General features: G+C 39.1%; 1 protein-coding gene across 2 annotated transcripts in view; it reads left to right on the top strand.

Moving 5' to 3' along the window:
- GRAMD2B (GRAM domain containing 2B) overlaps positions 1-18825 on the top strand; it is a 46231-nt gene extending 27406 nt beyond the window's left edge. For both annotated transcript variants that reach the window (XM_064438341.1, XM_064438342.1), the window contains exons 3-14: positions 1680-1767; positions 2080-2146; positions 3123-3226; positions 7243-7338; positions 8355-8426; positions 8547-8627; positions 9313-9424; positions 11141-11263; positions 11443-11530; positions 11944-12045; positions 13849-13942; positions 17606-18825. In XM_064438341.1, coding sequence (XP_064294411.1) covers positions 1680-1767; positions 2080-2146; positions 3123-3226; positions 7243-7338; positions 8355-8426; positions 8547-8627; positions 9313-9424; positions 11141-11263; positions 11443-11530; positions 11944-12045; positions 13849-13942; positions 17606-17647 — 1069 coding nt within the window. In that variant the 3' untranslated portion in view covers positions 17648-18825. The remainder of the gene's footprint in view (positions 1-1679; positions 1768-2079; positions 2147-3122; positions 3227-7242; positions 7339-8354; positions 8427-8546; positions 8628-9312; positions 9425-11140; positions 11264-11442; positions 11531-11943; positions 12046-13848; positions 13943-17605) is intronic.
- The last annotated feature ends 435 nt before the right edge of the window (positions 18826-19260 follow it).

Genomic DNA, 19260 nt, shown 5'->3' with positions numbered 1-19260 from the left:
CACTTTCATGCTGGAATATTGATTGTCCATGGTAAAGATATGACAGAAGTTGCATCAGATTATTGTAATGTCTGCAAAAGTAGTCATTCTTCCTTTCTTGAAGAACTAGAATGCATTTGAAACTCCTTTAAAAAGAGGAGGGCTTGAGTACAAATTTTGCATCCCTTTCACTTTGTCAGCTGAGCAGCCACTGCAGAAGTCAGCAGCCAACCTGTCACTGTGGTTTTGGTCACAAGGCAGATATTTAAAAAACATCACTTGATTTCCTGAAGCATCTTTGAGGAGAAGGTATCTGAAGAAAAATGTGACTACTTTGTTGTTTTTCTTGCAAACTCTCAGTCTTACCTCTCGCATACAGTGTAATTGACTGTGTGCTGGTGAGGGGTTGGCATAAGTTTTTTGTAAGGTTCACTGTTCATTTCAGTTTGACCTGTACTCTACATAGGTACACAAATAAATGTACACATGTATTTTAGAGTTTTCTTCTGTGGGAGACCACCTGACACATGCAATCAGACCCCTGCTATTTAAATCAGTCGTAATGTACAACCACTTCCCTAAATCCAGCTATATCTCCATTACGCTTGGGGGTTCTTTCTATCACCCTTACAGTTTTTACTGGAAATCCTGAACCTCTCAAGTTTAGGACAGCAAAGAAGACTTATTGTACAGGGTAAGGTGCAGTAATGGAAACTTTTGTAGCACCTTTCTTTCGCTGTTGAATCGTTAGTACAACATGTTCTTCAGGTCATTCAGTACAGGAGTCCTGTGTTGTGTTTCTTTTTCTGTTCTTCAGTCTGCATCTGAAGGCCTCTAAAAAAGAGCTACCTTATTTTTATAGCCTGTTGGTAATGCTTTTTTTTTGTGCTAAATAGCTCTCAGAAGTAATGTTCTCTTCTTAATGTATGAAACATTGTTTTCCCACCTCTGCATTTGTTTTTCTGAACAGTCCATGCCATTAATATCTCCTGTATAAAATGAACAAAACTTGTTTTCCCAGCCGTCTGCAGATTCTTTCTTCTGTACTTGTTCTGCTCTAGACTTGTTGGGGTTTTGGCTGTTTTTCTTTTTCCAATGTGAGTGGCTAGAGCTGTACAGGTACAGCTTGCTACACAACCAGCACTCACAATTCCCTTTCATCTTGGGGATTACTGGTTATCTTAATTATTTCATTGTACTGCACTACACTGTTCATAGCCATCCTCTGACTCGTGCACCTATGTTTCTTCCCTGTTGCATATTCCACATGGTCTCACATTTTGTAGTATACGTTCATAGTGTTCAGTACGCTACCTTGCACTCTCAGCTACTAAGTTTAATCTTACTTGCATTAGTAAGTAGCATGCTTAGTGTTAGTATTTCACATGTCTCCCAGAAACAAATGGATGTGGAGCTAAGGACTGTGATAATTGATTAAGTTACAAAAATGTCTTGAACGTTTTCACTTCCTTCCAACTAGTAATTTAGAAGAGTCCTTCTAAATTAAAAGACGACCTTCAGTGAGGGCTGGCATGGTTTAAGAATAAGATATACTCTTCATTGCTGCATAATCCTTGATGAATCAGATAATAGTTATTAAAGGCTTAATATGTTTCATGGAAAAACACATCCTGTTGATAACTTACCAAGACTAATGAACTGAGGCCAAGCTTATATGGAATGCCTTTTTTAATCTTCAGGACAAAGAACAGCACGGATAGTCCACTCCTGACAATGGATATCAAGAGTGACTCCAAGATTGAAAGGAAAAAGCATGCCTCAACTCAGGTAGGGCAGAGGATGGACTTGTTTGTTTATATATATTAAGGGTAAATACATTACTACCATGAGAGCCCCCTTGTTTAGCAATATTATAGTTCATGGTTGTATAAGGACATAGAGTGCCTTTCATCACTGTGTTAGAGTATGGGGAAAGCAGGATACAGACTTAATATCCACATAGCAAAAATGAGGATTTATTATAAAACAAGTGGGCAAAATGAGAAGGTATTGGGAGGACAGGAAGTGGAATGGATCACTTGATTGTAAGAATATCTAATAAGGTGTGTGTCTCTGGGTGTGGGGCTTTTTGTTTTTTAGCTGAAGGCAAATGCACAATTTCATAAGCTGTTTCTAGATGTTCCCATGGATGAGCCACTGAAACAAAGTAAGTATTAACCCCCCTTGTCATTGCTGGCTATGGGTCTGAGCTAATGTTGTGACCTGCCAACTGTGGTGATATACAGGAGGGACTACCTAAATTTTAAAAATCTTAAACTCCAGCTGCCTAGAGCTACAAGGCCTTCATCTGCATGCAGTGGGTGTTTTTGTTGTAATCTTGTAAAACTTAGATCTTCAGATGCTGGGCATCTTTGGGAATTGTAGCCCACTTTGCAATTCTTAGCAGAATAACCTAGTGCAACATTTTTGGTACTGAAACTTCCTTACTAAAGGCACTACTTAATTTTGATGGCACTGGTCAAGTGACTAGCGTGACTTTTGCTGCTGCTCTAAGATTTAAAAACACTGGTAGAAGAGGTAGGAGAGGACTTTAAATGTTTAAAGATTCTACTGTTTTCTGTGGTAGTTATAACAGGTGAATTCTACAAGGTATGTGTAAGAAAAGTTTCTTGAAAGGAATACGAGGGAAACATTTCATGAGTGAGAAATGGTTTGCTCAATGGCTGTGAAGTAAAAGCAATATTACTTCATGTGTGCTGTACCTCTGTTGGTCATCTAGTCCCAGAAACTGCTATAGAGCTAAAAGTTTAAAGCTAAAACCTTTTATTAAGCTCTTCACTTTTACATAAAATAGTTACCTGAAAGATAGTCAAAAAGTTTGTAGGAAGCTGGGTAGTACTCTTTAAGAAAGTATTCTTGGCTTCTGGGAGCCAGTTGTGTGTTATTATGCATTTCAGTCTTTGTCCTTCAGGTATTTTAAGTCTAAACTTAGGCCTGTGAAATCTTTTGAGCATGTTGGTATTAGTTAAACTTCTTGACTATTTCAAGGTTTGACAGTGTTTGTCAAAAGGTATATGCTTAAACAAACTATGGCATTGCAAAAACAGCACAAAAGCCAAACTGATAACAGTTGGCTTGGGTTGTGGTTACCTTAAAGATGATAGAGTATCTATTTGTTTCAGGTTTTACCTGTGCTCTGCAGAAAGAAATTCTGTACCAAGGAAAGTTATTCATTTCTGAAAACTGGATTTGCTTCCATTCCAAGGTTTTTGGTAAAGACACTAAGGTTAGTAAACACTTTAAATACAGAACAGTAATGCTATTCCTTAACAGTTTATTCATCACCAGAAGTTCGCTTTATTATGCAAGAATACTACTAATACTTCTAAGTATTATTGAATAGAGTCACTGTTCAGAAGCGATGCCTGAAAGTCACTCTATAACAGGACCACTATCATTATTAAAGATTGAGTCTCTTTCTTAAGGACTTCCTGTCTGAAAAAAGTAGTTGAAAGGAAAGGATTTGACATGCAGCAGTGAGGGCATTGCCAAGCCCATGTAGCATAAACTGTACAAAAATGTCTCTCTTGAGGTAAGTATGCAGAAGAGAAGGAGGAGGAGGAAGGAAGGCTGAAAAATATGAGACTCTATCTGGGGAACTGGACGGAAAGCCCAAGCATATGAAGACAATTAAAGAGGAAGAACTAAAACTGGCTTCTGATATAAGTGACAAAGGTCTTTGAGGGATTCTTCTATCACTCCTTCTGTTCTGTGTAAACAGAGAACAGGGAAAGAAAAACCAGTTTGCTAGGTTTTTACTTGTGAGCCTGATATGAAGTGCAGAAAAGGGACATGAACAGTCCTAATTCACAAGATTGTCATTTACTCCTTCGCAGTGCAGATATGACCCACCCAAGTCTTGGGCCCCCTATTGTGAATGATATGCATACAGATGAAAACCAAAGCCTTTCCCAAAAGACTTGTGTTCTGATTCTGTTGATTCGGAGCTTCTGGAGTGGTTTTCTTTGCTTACATAAACTCTACTTTGTTTTTGAGCTTTTATTGGAAAACAGCTCAATTTGCTGCAAGGATTTCTTCGGCTTCTTTCTCAAATACTTCCTTGAACAAAATTCCTGGTTAGATCCAGACCCTCTGTCAGTGAATTGGGTGCTGAAGCCAGTTTAGGAGTTGACAGTATGACATTTCTCTGCTGTCAACCATTTTGATGGAACACGATCAATCTTCGAAATGGCTTCTAAGAAGGTGGAATAGGTTTAAAGAATACTTAAAATTATTAAGAACACATTGCTCGTAGTGACCTTATGGGTTATTCTGTTCTACTGCTTGGCCCAGGAAACTGAGTTACTGTTGATTCCTAGTTAATGGGTTCTATTAGTTATAGGCAGTACATTAATGCAGATGGTGGATACGCCAGTGAAAGCCATGTGACACAAACAAGGAAATCAAAATTAACAAATGGTTAGGTACCGTCATTCATAATTAGTAACAGCTATCTTAACAATTGGCTTCATTCAAATTGAAGCTGCTGCACTAGCAGTCTCCTGTTCATCACAAAGGTGACTACTTCAAATTGTGGGAAAGCTTTCTAGATTCAAACTAAGCTAATATACAAAAATCTGGTAGAACTCTACCAAGTAGACTAGAAAAACCTGGAAAAAAGGTGCAGAGGTGCAGAATGATAATGATGTATTACCAGGAAATTATCTTTGTCAACAGCGTTTTAAATGCAGGACTATATACATATTTATGTGTGTGATAAAAAGGGAAAACCTATTACAAGATAGGGTAGAGTCAACAGTATTTGTAAATGTGTCTGTAGTGATAGTCCAAATTATTCAATTCTGGGTCATTGTTTTCAGAAAACACTGCAGGGAAAATGAAGAATTAAGGGGATAGGCCTGATCATTTACTTCCAGCTGTCTTCCTCTACCCCTGCAACACACACTTAAAGCTGTGTTCAGTCACATACAGCAAGCAAAAGCTTTTAGGAATACCATCAACAAAAAAGCAGGAAGATCAGGGATATAATGAAAAATAATGTAATGGGAGGGGGAGGAGGAAATCAAGCTTGACAGGAAGAGGAACCTTCTTAGCAGTCAGATACACTGACAAAGTTTCCAAGACACAAAACCTCTATTGCTTAGAACTTGTAAAACAATTTAAGGTTAATGATAAAGTGTTTTATTGTGAGAAATAGCAGCTATTCACATTCTAATAATTTTTTCAACAGTAATTCTACCTGCAGAGTTTATTTTGTTGAAAGCTCTGGTGGGGAGAATAGCTGTGCAAGTTGGCAGATTTGAATCTGCAGTGTACACCATATTCAAAAGCAGAAGACTGCTTCTGCAGGACTGAATAGGCTTTGAAAGACATCACTGTCTTTCCAGGTAGTTCTGTTTTGGCTATATGTATTGGCCTTGAGTCTTTCCTGGACCTAAGTGTTATCTTACACATTTTAGTTGCTTCCCAAGTTGTCTGCAGGTAAACCTTGTTTCCTGAAATAATTATTCCTTCAGATAGAAAAAAAGTACTTTGATTTTGCCATTTTTATCTAACGTTGGGGTAACAGTGCAGTAAGCAAGTACTTAATCCCACTTTAATACACATTAGTCTTGATTACAGTAATATTATCAGTCAAAAGTAGCATCCAGTAGAATGCCATTAACATCTCTGATTTAAGGTTCTTCAAGGTGACCTGAACCAATTAGAAAACTTCTAAGCTGCTTTTTTATCATTATTATGAGCAGGTTTTCTGCTGAAAAATCTTTTGTTTTGGTTTGGTTTTTTGGTTGTTGTTTTTTTTGTTTAAGTGATGTAGATTCTGTTCTGAGTACTTGAGGATTCTGGGTTTTTCCCATCAAACACACGTAATAGCTGGTCCCTTCTCCCCACTCCCGGAAAAAGCTGTTTTGAAAACTCCTGCAAAAACTTTGAGGAACAATACAATGTCCAGTTTAGGAGGAAAAGGTATAGTGGAGGACCTGTTTAATTACCCGTTTTCAGAAGACATGCCTTCTGAAGCAGGACAAATAGAGCTGATATTAAAAAAAACAACAGAGCAAATGATGGCTAGATTTACAAATTCTTAGATCCAGGTCTGCAACTAAGATAATTAAAATTAGTTGGGTTGGGTTGGGTTGGGTTGGTTTTTTTTCTGCGAGCATACTTTTTTAGCAAAACTAACTACCAACTAAAGAGAGAGTTTCTAGCCCTTAGATAACAAAAAGATAATACTTGGCCAGCCATGCTTAAACAGTGGCTGGCAATCTTGTGACTAACATACACAAATATATCTTTTTTGTTACCTGAAACAATTTTTCATTTCATGACTGTGTTGCTGTTCTGAACAAAATTAACAATGTTATAGGAAACTGGGCACAAAGTAACTTCATTCTCCTTCTGTGCTAACATGTCTTTAATTCTATGCTGTGATCACTTGTTGAACAATCTTTAGACACTTCTAATCTTGCTTCCAAATTTGTCAGGGAGTTGTGATAGTGTGTGCCAAAGCAATTTTTAACAGGAGCTGTATACTAATAGTATATCCGGGATTATTATAGTTGCCTAACTCACTAAGCTCTAGGCTTGTCAAATGAGGTATTTGGTCCTTTGTAATATGGAGTTTACAAGAAGAGCCTATACAGAATATCTGAAGTGAAATAGCCTGAAACTTAGCAGGCATTAAGCCAATGGGATTGGCTGTAAATACAAAGTGGGAAGGAAAATTGAGAACTTTTCAATGTAAATGTAGACAGTCTGGATGGCACACACAGGAATCTGTTAAATCAGTGGGTGTGTGGGTATTGCATCTTTCAACATCGTGGAAGGATGAGCTGTTTGCTTAGCTGCTTGTTGCAGACTATGGTATCTGTAAGTGGTGAGAAGACTTTTATGTTCGTTTTCAACAAGCCTCTCTTATCTGATGTGTTCTGAAATGTTTTGTTTCTAAACAAAGGAGCCCAGCTTTAAGACTGGTTTGTTCTGCAGATCTACAGTGAGCTAAACCTGTAGTCTTGTGAGAGCCAGAAGGGATCAGGAAAGGAAGACACAAACAATAGCCTGGAGTGGCATCTGATAAAAGTAGAAGTTAAAATAGTAATAAACTGAAACCATACCTGTTCCATGTGAAATACTAGTAGTCAGGGACATAGTAGAGAAATCTTCAAGTGAAGAGTGTTGAAGGTCTGGCTCATCACAGTTGGTAGGCTGGCTCCTTGTGAAAGAGCATGCAGATTTGTATGTGCATGTTGAGACCCTAACACTACATTGATCTTGTTTCAGATTAGTATACCTGTGCTCTCAGTGACACTTTTGAAGAAAACCAAAACTGCCCTTCTTGTGCCAAATGCTCTGATCATAGCAACAGTCACAGATAGGGTAAGTACTGGTAAAGGGCAAAGCTATTGTGCTCTGCCTGCTTTCTTTTTCTTTTTTTCTTCTACTTTTATTTTTTTTCCCCGCCCTACTCACTGGCAGTAATATGAGGGGTTCTTGGAGGTGCCAAGTGGCCATTTAAACAGCTGTAGGAATTGGTTATATGTGGGCATTTAGACTTAGGACACTGGAGGACTGGTTTCTTAGGGGATGATTCTAGCTTCTTCTGCCTCCTCTCTTGTAACAAACACAGACCATTTTTATTCCTCCTACTAACTCCCTGTCTTTTTCTTTGGATCGGAGGTAAACAAAGCTCTGTGGAACTTGGTGAGAAAATAAGAAACAGAACCTCTGGTTGCCACCTGTTCTGTTGTAATCTATCATCCCTATTCTCCAAGACTGCTGTGTAGTAGCACTGGGGGAACTGAAACAGCTGGGTCAGGAAGTGCATGCACCTGCCTTGTTGGCAGCTCTGATAGTATCCTTTCATTTACTTGAGTCTCTTACCTGACCAGCAGTACCTTAGATGCACAAAATACAATTGCTTCCAGTGATACTCAGGAATAGTAATTGCATCAATCATTAAAAATTTGATTGTGCTGAGATCAGCTTTAGAACCAGCCCATTTTCATTGCACAAATATTTTGTGGATGCAGGAGACTGGATAAAAATAAGTTATGGTTGGTTTGGAGGTTTTTTCTTTTATTTTTTTTTAAAGGGGTAGGTAAAACGTAGTATGCAAAGTTGTTTTTTTTAAAAAAAAAAAAAACACAACCCACATATTTGGACTATGCTCTGGTTCCTACAGCAGAACATGGTAACTTTTTTGTGCCTGTTCTGTTTTCCTTGTGGTTAACCTCAGGTAATAGGCTTAGAAGGAGTGGAGGTTTTTCCTGCTATATGAAAGTTCTTGAAAATAGTTACTTGATCAGCAAAACCACCTCTAAGTTTTATTTAGATAAAAGGAAGCTTGTGCTGCATGCCTTTTCTCAAACAGTTTTGGAACTTCTGTTTTTCAGTACGTGTTTGTCTCCTTACTCTCCAGAGATACCACCTACAAGCTATTAAAATCTATCTGTGGACATCTTGAGGTAAGTACTAGTGGGAGTGAAGATGGTATGTAGCTTTGTGTTCATTATTACTGCTTTCCTGCTTTTAAATGCTAGGTAGTTTCTGAGTGTGTTCCTTGTTAACACTGCTGCTTTTTTCAGGATACAAGCATGGGCAACAGTCCAAGTCCCTTTTCTGCAGAAAACAGCTTCAGGGCTGATCGTCCTACAACTCTGCCCTTGGTAAGTGGCTTAGGTGTTCGTTCTTTTGTTGTGTGGCACCTTTTGTTGCAAGTATTACTTACAATGTCTGAAGAAAGGAAACTGAAGGAAACCATGACATCTGTTTCTAAAGCTTCCATACGTATTTTAACATTAGGAAGCAGTGGGAATTATTGGCATAGGTGCTATTTGATCTGATGACATGCAGTATATATATATGTGTATGCTTTGGATATATTCCAAGGTCTGCATGCTCTACATATCTCTCTTTAGCAGTCAGCTTTCACAGCATTCTGTACTGACTTAAAGTTGCCGTGAACAGTTTTTGAAGTGTTTCTAATGCAGTCCTTCCGCTGTGAGGCAATTCAGACATCTGAAAGAGCTGTGTAGCCACTTGTGATGACCAGTCTAATTCTAGTAATGTCTGTCCTGGACTTCTCAGTTTGTCTAACTTAACAGTATCTTTTGCACACAAACTTAATCTCTTCACTTAAATGAAGGTAGAGAATGAGGCTTGAATTCTGGTGATCATATGGGGCTTATTTTACTATCTTGATCTCAACGTCTTGATATCAGAGGTCGTTCCTGGTTAAACAGTTTTAAATCTGTAATTGTTCGTTCACTTTCTAGAGGGAGGTCAGAGGAAATACATGATTTTAGATTTAGAACAGGGCTGAGCTCTCTAGTGACTCTTAATCCCCATTAGGATTTCAATGAAGACTATTCTGATCTGGATGGAATAGAACAGCAGCAGAGGCAAGAGATGGAAGAGTCCAGCAGCACAGGCTCACAGACCCCAGAGCTGGAATGCTTCCAAGGTGAGTGGGATCATGGGACACCAAGAAAATGAGAATGCCTTAGCTCTCAGTATTACTCCTCTAATCCCCTTCTGATGTGGAATCTACATTCTCTACAGTCCTGATGAATTACCTGGTTTTTTAAGGTCTTCCTCAAAGCCACAGTAGCTGTGTTTCCATTATTATATCCCTTTGCAATCCAGACTCAGGCAATGACTTGGTCAGCAGCAAATTAGATTTGTCACTACTGCCTCCAGCTGCTTATCCATGTGCTGTCTGGTCCCCACGTCCCCCATCAGATATACTAGCAGAGATACAAAGTAGGAGATGCTTCTCCTTTTTAAAAAACAAAAACAAAAAGTAAACAAACAAGCCCCCTTATTTTAAAGTAGCTTATGTTACAGTGTAACTTCTTGTAATCTATACAAATAACATTCTGTACTGTGATGGCTTTTGTTTTTTGAGGTGGTTTTTTTCTGGTTTTATTTTTTAAACCCTCATTTTATTTTTTGCAGTTATTAAGAAACTCGAAGATGCTGTCCAAAGTTGTTCTTTCTTAATGCTACTGTTTAGTCTCACATGCCTCAAGTCCTTCACCTAATTAATAAGAATGCTGTTTAGAAACTCGCTGCATATAAGTTCAAAAGTACAGCAGAACTTGTTTTATGTAGCACATGCTGAATGTTATTAGCAAAGCCTAGGGTATTATTCTGCTTTACAATTAATATATATTAGCATATTAATGTTTTGTTATGCTGTTATTAATGCAGGTTCTATCTTGACTATAAAAAACGTGTATAAGGAATTTTTATCATTACTTTTAAATTAAATACTACCATTTTTTTACAGCAGTTTCCTGTTGCATTCATTATATTTAACTCCTGTTTTTCCCTGTGTGTCTTGTCCAGTAGTATGATTTGGGGCTATTTGCTTTCTTAGGTATTTACTCTGTGTGTATTTTTAGTTGTCTGATAGTGTTTGTGAAGAAGTAACGAAATTGTTGTGTCATCGCTTGCCACATGAATGCTTCTGAATAATGATTTAATTTGCTGTCTTACTTCCTTACAGCTAATAACTGCTTCAGACCTTTCCATTTTCCTTTTCCACAATTAAACAGCCTCTATCCAGTTAAAGAATCATGCTAGAAAAAGGAATTGAGGAGTGTGGAGGAACACATCTGTCACTTGTGGTTCTGTTTCTTGTGCATTGTTAGAGTAGTCCAGGGTGTGCAAGTAAAGCATGAACAAAACTGTGTGTGAGTGGATGTTTCTGTCCCATCTCTTTCAAGACATCTGCACTTAAAAAACAGTCAGGAAAGGGGGATATAATCTCCCTTTTAAAGTAACAATGCAATGTCTCCATTTGATGTTGCTATTAAAGTTGTTTGGAATCATTACCGAATTCAGTCCTTTTGACAGATGACTTCTGTGTGTGTATAATCGTCTGACGGGAGATTGAGTTATAACCTTTAAAGTTTGCACAGGCTGTCATCTTTCAAAGGGTCTGGAAGTGTAAATGCAGCATACATCATCCTCTTCCAGTCCAAGTGCTTTGTATTTTGTGATGATGTGCAATTACTTTGCAAACTCTTTTAAGCCTACTAAACCAACTGCTGCCTCCTATCCAAGTTCAGAAATGCACCTTTTAAAATCCTCCTTTTCCATTACTCCTTGACTATCTTAAGCTACCAACTTTGGCTTTGTATTTCAGCTTTATTAAAAGTCTTGTTTTTGACAGATTATCATGTTGTTGAGACACAGACTCACTTGAAAGTTTCCAAGACTGAGGCAAAGTCCATCCGTTCGGATGCACACAGTAAACGTGGACCTGACGGAAAAATCCAAAACAGTCCTCGAAATGGTAAGGAGTAAAGGAGAGATGTTCAGCTAGAGTTAGTTGAGATGGTTATGTCACTTCATGTAATTTGGAAGATCTCTTTCTTGTTTATTCCTCTGTTTGTATTATCTGATGCATGTGTCAAAACACTGTGTGCCGTGGTCTGCTTTGATCAAAGTAACACTTGGTTCATTTTCTTACAGGCAATTCTGAAGCCTTCAGGCTCTTCCACAGAGTGAAGTCCCAGAAGCTCTTATCTCTGAACCATGTACTCATATTTTACGCAGTTCTGTAAGTTAGAAGTTGATACCAAGATTGTCAAAATACTATGATTTTCTTATAATCTAAGCTTTACTTGAAAAAAGGAAATTATTGGAAATTGTGGCCTTTATGCTTTTCAGAAGTAGAAATGCTGGGGCAGGCTTTCTCACAGGCCTTTTACTTTTAAAAGCAAAGGGTCTGTTGGTTCAGGACGTGTTAAACTTGCAAGTTCCTTTTACATGCCACATAGCCAAGCCATACTCAAGGCTGAGATTTTCATTACTGTCTGGATGCCACTGATGGGTATTCCTGAGGTGTTCCTAAGAATGATACCATTATATTCAACATGTACAAGTAACAATTTAAATAGCTTTTAACGTATAATTTTTCAGGTACCTCTAAAGTTTCCATTAACTGATGTACCTTATTTTTCTTTTTTACAGTGTTTGTGCATTAATATTTTCTACCTTCTACATGAAATATAAAATCAGTGTCCTGGAGGAACGTCTTATTTCCATCACATCCTTTGATTCACATATTAAGGAGTAAGATACACTCTGTAAAATTTGGGGGTTTAAAAAATCCTGTCTAGTATCTGTCATGTTCATCTATTTCCTTCAGAAACTACTGTGCTACTGTAGTGCCCTTGTGATAGTTCAGCGTCCTGTAGTTCTTGTAGTTCTTGTAGTACTAGTCTCATCTCACAGCTTTCTGTTTTAGACTTCTAGTACAAATATGATATATCATGGTGTACTGCTGCCTTGAGAATGTTACAGATAGCTGTAACATAAATGTGAGATGCTGAAGTGAGCAGTTCCTTTCCAGAGCAATGATTCTGTAGAAAAGGTGTAACTTCTGTCTCCAATCGTAATGTCATTTCATTAGCGTAATATGACAGAAGGTAATTCATAATCTTTGGGCTAATACACGTGACTTTCTGTATAATGTCTTCTGAAGCTTTGGCCTGCCTCTGTCCTCTTTAGAAACTGATATTCTGTCTTGCTAAAATAAAAAAAAAAAAATAAATCCCTAGACCACAAGAACAAAACAAAATATCCAAATACACTAAGTCAAGGTTCTTCGAGTACTTGAAGAGGAAATAGGGAAAGGGGCCATAGTTCCACTGACAGTTCCATTCTGTAGCTAGAGCCATGGATGTCATCTGCTCTTTCATATTTTTATTTTTTTAGTCTCCATGTTGCATGGATAGGAAATATGCAAACATCAAATGGAGAGGCAGTGCAGGGGCATACACCACAGCAGCATGCCATTGTAAGTTTTATCAGCTTCCTGTTCCTCTCTTAGGACAGAAGGCAGTAAACTGGATACTGCTGAGAATACTGATCAGTTCATTCACCATTAAATTTTGCATTAACTCTTCTCCCCTTCGTATAGCTGATTTTTGGGTTTTTTATGAGCTGCTCTGAAAAACATGGCTTAAAAAGTCATTTATAAATCTCACTGCAAAACCTGCAACCACATGCAGCATGAGCAGGAATGCTGACAGCTGGAGAAGCACCACCTGAAAAACAGAGTAGGAAAATAAAATTCAAAACAGCTGTACCCAGGCTGGGTGGAACAGTCGGCAAAGTGTTTCAAACCTGTAGCAAGTTCTTGAATAAGGGTGCTTCTTAATTCAGCTCTCTTTGATGACCCATCCCTGACAAACAGGTCACTCTGACAATGCACTTGTGGTCATATTGAACAATGACCATGCTGTTTAGGATACAACTGCACTCAGCTGTCCTCTGTGGAAAGCAGCAGGACCTGTATGCATGTGTCAGAAGACAGAGCTAGATTCCTGATAATAAAGGAATAGGGAGGAACTGGTTCTTTATATTAAGCAGGCTTGCATTTATATTTTACCAATAATGCAAGGAGGTGGATAAACCTACCTCTAATATTAGGCAATGCCAAAAGCCATTTCCCCACTTTTTAGCATATTTTGATTAGCAGGGTGCTGTGCCTGTCTTCTGAGCACTGTCACATGAGAAAGTCCTGTTTTCTGTTGCTCTGATCCCAAACAGTACAAGATACAGGATGATCTAATGTGCATTTTTACAGCATCAAGGGGTTGGGCTTTTTGATTTCCTGCAGGGCACAGGTCATGGAACTTACGCAACTTTACAACTTACTTCCACTGCAAATAGGTGTAAAGGTTTCCATCCAAGCTTCTGGAGTATGAGGCCACATAAAGAATGTAGTCAAGAGTACAAAAGTGACTTAGGCCTTTGTTTCTGCAAACAAGTACAGTTCACGATGTCACCATTGTATTCCCATCTAATGTATCTCTCTGTTCTGTTATCCTCGTTTTCACTTCCATCACACTGCTTCATTCTATTTGACAGACATCCAGTGCACCAAGGTTTGGGATCTCATCTGCAAATTAATGCTGATGCCCTTTGTGATGAGTTGACTGCTAATCTTATAAAATTGGAAAAGGTAACTTCCTACAATATAATGTAAATGCTCATACACTAATCAGATTCTTGCTGAATTTCTGTGGTCTGTATTTTGAAAAGTGCCAGGTTACCCCCAGATTTTATACCAGAAGCTCGCATGTTTTTCTAGACAAAGGAATAATTTTTTGGACTATAAATTAGCCCAAGTACAAGCATTGGTATGTGTAAATGTTTTGCCTTGAGCTGAGGCTTACCACCAGGAATACTAATAAACTGGACACTCCAGGGGCCATTATTGCGTGTAAAGACCTAAATTTTTTTTGTTGTTCATCAAGGCTAAGGATTCTGAACTTAACCTTTATTACTATTTGATGAAATTTTCTGTCTGGGACTTCTGTTTGAGTTTTGGGGTTTTTTGATTAAGTGTAATGATTCTGGCTTTCATATATAGTATGTTACTCATATGTAGTCAGCCTCTTCATATGGAGTGGCTGGAATCTGCCTGTTTCACTTTACTAACTAACAAATGCTGCTGCACCAGCTGCATACTCCCTATACCTGACCTTTACTTTTTACCATTCTCTAATTGCAAAACTAAATGCACCTGCTGGCTTAAATTGGAAACCTATGCAAAACATTAGTGGGTGTGTAGACCTTATTTCCACTTTAGGTGTTGTGGTGGGCTAACCTTGTCCAGCAGTCATATGCCCAACCACCTGCTCTCTCACTCACCCTTCCTAGCAGGGCAGGGGAAGAAAATAGGATAGGAAAGCTCATGGGTCCAGATAAAGGCAGGGAGATTGCTTACCAGTTACCACCTCTAGGCCAAACAGACTCAACTTGGGGAAAATCAGTTTAATATCGTGTTAGTTAAAATAGATTTGGGTCATAAGAAATAAGGACAAATGATAAAACAATACCTTTCATTCTCCCTGTCCCAGGCTCAACTGCACTCCTTTGCTCCTCACTCCTCAGACTATTCTCTGCCCCCCAAGTGGGGCTGGTGGGGGTTACAGTCAGTACATAACGATTTTCTCTCTGCTGCTCCTTTCTTCCCCCATCTTCCCCCTGCTGCAGCATGAGTTCCTCCACGGGCTACAGTTCTTCAGGAAATAACCGTCTGCTGTGGTATGGACACCTTCTCTGCCATGGAGCACCTCCTCTCCTTCCTCCTTCTCAGACCTTCATGTTCCTTCTGCTGTTTCCCTCCCTCTTACTCTCCTCTCTCTCTTTTATGTTCTCCCCTTTCTTCAACACATTTTCTCGGAGGCTCCACCACCGCCTTGGCTGAGGGGCTCAGCTGTGCCCTGCAGTGGGTCCGCTGGAGGCTGCTGGAATGGCTGTGTCCAGCATGGGGCAGCCCCTGGCCTCTTCCTGCAGCAGTTGCCCCTGTAGCCCCCGTCCCACCCCTACCCCCAAACCTTGGCAGCTGCACCCAGTACAAGTGTATGAAATGTTAGGCGTTGGGAATACATACAGTGGTCAAGCATGAAAAAAGTATTAGTGGAGGGAAACAAAAGTTACTTGAATTCCTATGTGCATAAGTCACAGGGGCTATTTTTGCCTCTGTTTCTAATAGTGAGTCTAAAACCTAGGTCTTTCAACACCTTTTCTTCCCAAACCAAGTTTCTCAAATAGCATAAAGCTAGGGTTATATAATATCACTGTTTACCTGTGCGGCATAGGTTTTACAAAGACTGCCAGAAGAGGCTATTCCCCCCACATCTCCACTCCCTGGGTTGGTGGAAGTCTAGAGTAATGCTAGCATAACCCCTCTGTGTGCTCTGAATAAGAACAATATGAATATGAGAGGAAAATGTTTAGCAGATGATTACCAGATACAAACTTTAGCCAAATTAGGTCATTTAAGAGGTTACTACTTTCCAGCTGTCTGGGACAGGCTGGCAAGATGGTTCATAGGAGACCTTCACTGCATTTAAGTGGGAAGCCAGCCAGCCAGCCCTTTGCAGCAGGGCTAAGCACTTTCCCACTCCCTTATATAGTCTTTGCTTGGAGACAGAATAAAAGGCAGCTGGATGGTTGGATCATTCAGCTATTCCCAGAGAAGTGACCCTCTGTCCTGAATTAGAGTCTTAACTCATGTGCTCTTTTCAGTTAGTGTCTACAGGAATGGACCCTTAAAGTCTTACCTTGTATTTGCCAAATACTCAGGACACAATCATCTGCTGTGCATACAAGCTGCATGAGTATTGCCTGTAGCTGCATATTGCCACATCCTGGCCCTCTCTAATCTAGATGAGCAGTGGTTAGAACAGGATGTTTGACCCTACTCTTGTCCTGCAAAATTGCTAGAAATCTAATAGCTTTGTGTTCTCTGAGCAAAGTTACTCCAGTTGCTTAATTGTTTCATAGGCCTCAGTGAAAAGTACTAGTAATTGGCTGCAGCTGGCTTGAGCAGCAAAGGTAGCATTAAAAGTTCCAGTGTAACTTGTCTCTCCCCTCACTTCCTGTGCAACCGCAGCATTGTAAAGTACAGCACAGAAATTATCTAGGTTAAAAACTAAAAATTACTCTCCAGTCAAAAAATGTTCAGTACAAGAGTATGTTGCAATGACTCTTTCAGTGTGACCTTGTGATTTTTACCAGTTCCACTTCAAACTGAGAGCCAAGGAATTACCAGGGGTTAGCAGAATTTTGCATTGGCATTTAAGTGTATTTAACAGGTTGTTAAAATGCACCATGTCTATCAGAGGATAAAGCATTGAATCGGGGGAGAGAAAAATGGCCTAATTTATTTCTTCCCTTACTCTAATGTAGCCTGTGAAAATGAAGTTCCTGTGTATGTGCTAAGTGACCTTTATAAAATTAGGTGCTTCTTACTGTTTTACTTTCTACAAAATGCCCCTCTTGAAAAAGGTGTGCATCTGGCCTAGAAATCATAAGGCAGGATTAAGAAGTGTTGTCCTTGAATGAGAAGTACAATGGCCCCTCAAATTAAAGCCTGAAAGTAGCTGTAACTACACCTGCTGTAGCTAGTGACTGCTATTTACTAAGATATAGAGAACACATGTGCCAGGGGTTGTGACCCATTATATTCCCCACTCCCTGCGTTTAAGGACAAGATGAAAGGTGGATAAATAGGCTGTGTGAAATAGGTTTGTGCAAATCATCCCTGAGGATGTGACTGGCTGGCATTGCCTTCAGCATAACTAAGGGAAGATAACTCACAATCAGTGCACACATCTGGCAAATGGGACATGTCTGCTGATGGTTAGAAGACCGTATTTTACTGCGTCATAGCTGGCTGTGTAGCTGAAGCTGTTAGAAAACTATTTGAATTTTCCACCTAAACTTAAGAGCTGCAACTTTGAAGTTTGAGGCTTTTACTGGGTTTTGATCAAGTCCAAAATAATTGGGTGTCCTGCCCCTGTCTTTCTAGCTCTAGTTTTTTAATACCTTATTTTCTCTTACCTAATGAAGCAGAGAATCTATAGGAGGAAATTACAGGAGATACTGATAATGTAAAAGCGAGGTGTCTGCTGGCTGATCATATCCAGATGTTTCCTTTGCCTCTAATGCAGAAAGCATTTCACATGAATACCATGGGTATGAACGGTTGTGACAGAATAAACGTGCACACAGCAAGTAGTATATTGAAGAGTATGTCTTGATTATTTTTTTTTTTAATTAAATGCAGTATAACACTTCCTGCCTCCTAATTATTTTTCTCTCTTTTTCTAAGATACAGCACAACTTACAAAAACTACTTGAAGATGGTGAATGAAACGCCAATGTTCTTGGACTGCTTCAGACCTCATTCTTCTCTCTTCACAAACAGTTCCAAAAAAGCTCTGCTGGCCAGAGTTGAAGCTTCTTTATTTTCGATCCAAACCGAACTTAAACTATGGTAAAGCTCATGTCATAATGCAGAAAGTCAGTTTATTCTTCAGCTTGTGTCTATGTTTTGAAAGCATATATGTTTTGATCTACATGTTTTAAAAATAAGGGGATTTTTCCTTCTCTATTGTGTGTGAGTTAATGGATTTTATAGCTTGCTTGATTCTATACTTACACCAGTGCAAATCTGGTGCAACTCCTTTTACCTCAGCATTTGATTTCTGCCTTTTGTCATTGAAATGTAAATGGGAAGAATTCAGTCACAACTTGTGCTGAAGTATCATGTGAATGAGCTGGTATCTGTCTCAGCTATGGTTATGGATCGGTGCTGTGCTCTTCATTTTTACCTATTTGTGCCCTGGCATCCCAAAGATCAGATAACAGACACCTCTGGGTTTGGTTATGTGAAGTTCTGAATGTTCAAGGTGTGTGCAGTTTTCAGGAGCTGTAAGAAGGCTCAATTCTACTTTCTCTGGCATTGCATTGCCACTGAGAGTAAGGTCTGTTTCTGCTGGGCATTCAGTTTCCATTGGAGTCAAGCTTGAAATATGTATGGACTTGCCAACTTGACTGCAAGTTGCTTATGAATAGCAGTATGGGTGTGACATATCTGCACAACTTAGAACTGCTAGGTTTTTTGTCTACTTGTATGGTCTCTGTCCATGAAGTTAATCAGTGTGAAGACCTTCAGTCAGCTTTCCTTGGAGTTGCATGGGGTTTTGGTTGGCGGAGCAAGTGCAATTTGTGTTCCAGTTGATGGAAATCTGCTCTTGGTATGTGACTCCAGGGACCAGATATTTCCACGTAACAGGAACTTGCGAATTAATGATGTAGCAATACAATCGGTAGAGTAAATGAAAAAAGTGGACACCTGCTTTCACAGTGCCTAAGGTGTGATAACTGGGGATTTTAGCTTTTGCATTTCTGATTAGTTTTCAAAAATCAATATTTAGGATAACAACTAGTATCTGTGAAGTAACAGTATTGTTTATAATATGCTATGCATTTTATAACCATTTCTGTGAAATGTACCTACTTTGTTTAAATAAATTTTTTTAAAACGATTGACTTGGAACTATAATTTGGATGAACCCAATTCCATCCTTCAGTTTTAGTCAAACGTGATACTCATGATCTGAGTAGGCTCATACCTCACTATACAAGGTTTGTGCAAAACAGTAACCAACTCAAAGGGTTAGGAACTGCATCTTGCTGATGTACTTCCTCTTACTCAGCTGTACTCGAGGTCTTTCCAGATTGCAACAGTATGAGCAAATTTAGAGTTAAGGAGGTATCACCTGAGAGCACTATTAAAGGATATTGGGTGAGTATTCTAATGTTAAGACAGCTGAGAGCGTCTTATGTGTTCTGTAATGCACTGGCGCAAATTTCCAGCTGAGCATGGTCTGTCAGAAATCTGTGAGATTTGACTGAGCTCCCTGTAGCAGCCTCTGCCTTTCATTCCTCAGCTGTCATGAGATTATTGTGATACTTGGTTCC

The sequence above is a fragment of the Phalacrocorax carbo genome, chromosome Z, assembly GCF_963921805.1.
Source record: "Phalacrocorax carbo chromosome Z, bPhaCar2.1, whole genome shotgun sequence".
Lineage (NCBI taxonomy): Eukaryota > Metazoa > Chordata > Aves > Suliformes > Phalacrocoracidae > Phalacrocorax > Phalacrocorax carbo.
Note: the sequence above shows the minus strand (reverse complement) of the source record. Positions and strands in the feature narration are given on the sequence as shown.